The 4946-nt window shown below is 45.8% G+C and overlaps 1 protein-coding gene across 3 annotated transcripts in view; it reads right to left on the bottom strand.

The window, feature by feature from the left end:
* LOC105310284 (lon protease homolog 2, peroxisomal-like) overlaps positions 1-4744 on the bottom strand; it is a 12791-nt gene extending 8047 nt beyond the window's left edge. The window contains exons 1-4 of one of the 3 annotated variants that reach the window (XM_011386472.2): positions 4624-4731; positions 3767-3770; positions 2159-2396; positions 9-83 (exon numbers count right to left, since the gene is read on the bottom strand). In XM_011386472.2, the coding sequence (XP_011384774.2) occupies positions 9-83; positions 2159-2396; positions 3767-3770; positions 4624-4708 (402 nt within the window). In that variant the 5' untranslated portion in view covers positions 4709-4731. Of the gene's footprint in view, positions 1-8; positions 84-2158; positions 2397-3766; positions 3771-4623 lie in introns of all 3 variants that reach the window. The other 2 variants (XM_023526654.1, XM_023526655.1) reach the window with 2 other exon arrangements.
* Between the last annotated feature and the right edge of the window lie 202 nt (positions 4745-4946).

Raw genomic sequence — 4946 nt, forward strand, 5'->3', positions numbered from 1 at the left:
GGCAGAGCCTCCCTTGGGAGGCTGTCTAAGAGGCGTCTCAGCTTAGCGACTGCCGGGACGGACATGTCCAACATGTCCACCAGCTATAAGGGACAAACAGACGTTTCTGAGATCTGGCATTGTTTCGCACTTAACAAGTCAGACTGTCATACAGGTTCCGTGTCTGGGCCCCAGAATCTGTTTCTGAAAGATCACTGATTAACAGTCCAGACATTTTACATGCCTCAAATAAAGGGAGAAGTATTTTCAAAATGTCAAGTAGAGTGAAAAGCAAAAATGGCTCAAAAACATAATACTAATGTTTATAAAAGGCTTTGTAAATTTGTGACTTTATTTTTATTTTGAAAAAATATTAAAATTCATAGAAAAGTCGCAAAAGTACAATAAACTCCTATTAGCTTTCCCCTGAATTCACCAATTTTTAACGTTTTGCCACATTTGCTCTCTTTCTACACACGCACACGACACACACAACACACATACACACAACATACATACTATTATTGCTGAATATTTCCAAGTAAGGTGCAGTCTCTTTCATGATCACAGTATAATTACCAAATTCTGGAAATTTAACATAGTTGATGCCATGATGTTAACCAATCGGTAGCTGAAATCCTGTTTTTAGATGCGTTGATTAACTAGAACCTGAGCGCTGACTGTGAACGGTTTTTATAGAAGCGACTCCCCGGGCGCAGAGCTGAATTAAGTGACTGTGCTTTTGGGGGTGGAGGAGATGGCCAGGGGAAATGTTAAGAGGGGTAAGCGCGAGGCCTGCTTTCCGCACGGGGACGGTCCTGGGGGCCACTGGCAAAGGGGCTCCTTCTTTGGGGCACGTGGCAGGACTGCTTTCTCGCATCCCCTGAATCGATAACGTAGCTATGAGTATTGTCTTGTCCCATCTTTTTAGACAAAAAAGAGGAATCATGACACCAGGGTGTCCCGATCCGTGGATTCCGTAGAAGTTCTGAATGTGAAAATTAGACAGGGATACGAAAACACGAGACTGAGTATGGACCGAGACCGGAAGACAAGCCAAAACTAAATTAGATAAATGACGGTAGGAAAATATACGGTGATGCTCCTCTCTGAAAATTCCTTTAATGCCTTTACAAAATCTTGACACGTTTAAAAGTTTGTTGATTCAAAGTGGGGAGAAGTAAAAAACCAGATGCCGGAAGCTGCGAAGCCGCGTCGGGCAGAGGAAGCACGACCCAGGGGCTGTCGCCCAGGAGAGGGGAGAGGAACTGTTTCTCGCTCCATGCCCTCGCTCCCAAGCAGCACGTCACTTAATCCAGTTCTCAGGCTGAGGTTTCTTTCTTCCGCATAAATTCCTCCTTTCAGCCCTCACAGAAGTTATAGCTCCAAATTTTCTATTTTTCTTTCGTCATCCACCACACTAGAAGCGTCACTTCGAATGCCACATTGGGCACGATGGCCACGGGCTGGGAACGGGCCCCACACGCTTTTCAGGGATCAGCGGTGTTTACCGTCAGGACCTGGAGGCGCTGCTCGGCCCCCACACGGATCCAGCTGTCATCACCAGGTTAGTACGTGACAGAAAGTAAAGACTACATTTTATCATTTATTCCAATAAGGTCTGACACCATATGGGGTGACGGGAGCTTTTTCTGTCCTACCTAGAGTTAACCCAAAAAGCCTAGAATTAAGAAGTCAAATACACCTAACGTGCACCTCCCACCCGGCATTCTAGTGGCCCAAGGTTTAGATGACACTCAAACTCGAACTACCCTGGGCTTACTCTTCCACAGTGACTGCCAGGAACCATGTGACCTTGACTCCTGAACCAACATAACTCATACAATTCGGTGCCTAAAGAGTCTAGTGACAAACAGCTTCTGTGCAGTATTCTAATTTTTGAAATTATTTAGGTTCAATAACGATCTGGTTTGGAGATGCTGGATGTTACAAGGAAAGCTCTAGAAATAGCCTTTGTAAAAATATTAGAACGAGTTGGCTCATGTGTCTTAGAACGATATAGGTACAATCCCAGGCAAACGCAAGCTGAAATGAATATATTATAATCTATTATTAAATCGTTTAAACATGCTGCCCTAAAACCACCCAACAAGTTTATCTCTTAGGGCAGCAAAGGAACCGAGGGAAAAGTTTCAAGGAATGAATGAAGGCGACTCACTTGCACGGCGTACTTGTAGAACTGCTCCGACAGCTCGCCCAGCTCTGCCCTCGTCTTGCAGGTGCTGGGGAATTCCTCCAGCCGGTCCAACTGCTCCACTTCGGCAACCGGGTACGGCTTCTCCTTCAAGACCTGTACGATCTGGAAGCGGCACAGGCCCGTGACCAGCAAGGTGTAGTGGGGCTTCGGCCAGTTACTACCCACGACCTGAACTGCAAGCGCGGCCGTCCCGATCCTGCAACACACACACACACACACACACACATGGTGTCGGCATCACAAGTGTTCCATCTGCCAGCACAGAAACAGCTGCCTTTTCTGAGACGTTAGTTAAAAAGCAGAGAATGTTATTGGTCTAGTTCATTTAGCATCAAACACATGGTCTGTTAAGTCACTGTGGGGCAAAGCGGGCCATCTTATTCTAATTAGCAACCCTTTTAAGAATTAGGTAGAAATTCCTAAACATTTGCATTATTGAAGCATAAAAGACATAAAAGCGGTTGACGATTACATAGCTTAAATTAATTCTGCCAACTAGGAATGAGGCAATCTTATACCGCAATAAACATTAGCACTGTCAACAGATTTAAATGTAAACAGCAAGACATAAATCAACCCAGGAAATCTCCGTTCCAATATCAGTTTGCTACTAACATCAAGCCTGGATTTTTCCGCAATCAATCTATGAAACTGCTACATATCTACCTTACCACAAACGGATGTCAAATCTGCGAATTAACACACATGCCCTTGAATACTGGATTTCTAAACGTGGGTTTAAATACCAGGGGCCACACACTGTCACAGACTGAGGCGAGTTAAAGACCCACCCACATACATCTAGCAGGTATGGACCTAACCCTGTTCTAAGTGGTAACTGCCTCACCTGATACTAGTTGAAAAAGTTATATTTTATTTAAATCTTAGCTTCTTATCAAAACAAACAATCCTGACCAAGTCAGGATTAATTCACAGAAGGGCAGTCTCATCCAAACTAAGCCAAACTTATACAAAACAGAAAGATCAACATTCAGAAGACATTTCCAGGTCTCAAAATGAAATTGCATTTTCTCCCTTGGGTCATAGAAAAGATTACAATATCGGAAAAGAAACTAGAATTAGAGGGACTAGTGCTCTTGACAGCCTGGGAGAAAGCCGAGACGAGAATACTGCCCCCGCCACCCCAAACGTGCTGACTCGCAGACACAGCACGCGGCACCTTAGTGAGTTCGCTTGCTTCTGTATGTGGTTGATGCGTGACCACTTCCTCACGAGTTATCTGTCCTCTGGCCACCTTTGGCAACCCTCTGCACGTACTTCACTGAGCTGTATACATCCTCCTTTACCACCTTCCCAGTCCTATCATGTGTGCAGGGGATAAAAATCGATTTAAACGGTAACTTAACCCAAAGGTTAAGAAGATAATTTGCTGGGGAAGAAAAAGATCTTATGCTTTAAAAACCTGAGATGATGTGGCCATTATCTATTATTGAGTAATTTGTGTTGTGGCTGGTTTTCTTCACTCATTAATCAATAGTAGATTACATCTCTCATTTCCTGAAAACAAACTCAGATTGTGTGAGAAATGATTAGAGACCAATTAGAGACTGCACTCACTGCAGATGACATTCATCAATGCTTACACAATGCAGAAAAGAGTTCACAGCTCTGTCTATAAGAAGTATCAACAGAAACCGGATCCCTCACCTGTGGGGTTCACGAACTGGAAACCAAGGAGAAAGCAGAGGGAGATTTAATTATTTGGCTACATCGCGGATTTAAAATAAGACTAAAAATGAGTTTTTTGATAAATCAAAGAACTTTTGCTAACTGGGAAAGGAAGGTGCTCCAAACTGAAGAGACTGTTGCATTTCCGTGACGCTTCTCCGAAGGAGACGAAATAGAGAGAGGTTTTAAATACACTAATTGGTTCTTCCTTGAAATCATTTATACTCGACTAGGATGCACCCCTCACAAAGACACACATGCTCTATGAAATGGGAGATTCTGTTTCAAGCCAGAATAGAAACAGAACCTGACGGAAGACATTTTGGGTGAAAGGTTCTGTGAAGAAAAGCCCGTGTTTAATGTCATTTTAGACAAATTCTCTCGCATACTGGGCTTTCGGTTTCACCTCGGAGATACTGTAGGTTCAGTTCAAGTTCACAATAAAGCGATCATTGCAGTAAAGCGAGTTGCACGTTGTTCGGTCACCCAGTGCATGTGACAGTTGTGTTTACACTATGCTGCAGTCGATTAAGTGTGCAGTAGCGTTGTCAAAAAAAAACCCAGCGTGCACACCTTAATTTGAAAGAACTTTCTCACTAGAAAACGCCATCCATCACCTGAGCCTCGGCGAGCCACACCATTGTGCTGGGGCGGGTCCGGCCCCGCCGCTGATGGCCGCTGCCCGGCCGGGGTGGTGGGGGCCGAAGGCCGGGGCATCTGCGCCAAGTTCTTGAAACACGGCGGCAGTGAAGTCGGCCTCGCCAACTGACCTTTCCTCCCTCCAGCGATCTGTCTGCAGCGTGCGACGCTGTCCGACAGCATTTTGCCCACAGAGCTACTTTCAGAACCGGGGACAGTGCCCCCGAGCCCGGCCGCTGCCTCATCAACTGCCGTTACGTGACATCCCGAGTCCCTTGTTGGCACGTCCACGGGCTTCGCCAGGCGCAGGTTCCATCACGAGAAACCACGTTCCTGGCCCACCCGTGAGCAGCGGCTCCTCATCGCTCAGGCTCCGTCACGAGGCCGCAGCAGAGCGGTCACACCTTCCCCCCACCTCCTG

The sequence above is a fragment of the Pteropus vampyrus genome, unplaced genomic scaffold, assembly GCF_000151845.1.
Source record: "Pteropus vampyrus isolate Shadow unplaced genomic scaffold, Pvam_2.0 Scaffold1847, whole genome shotgun sequence".
NCBI lineage: Eukaryota > Metazoa > Chordata > Mammalia > Chiroptera > Pteropodidae > Pteropus > Pteropus vampyrus.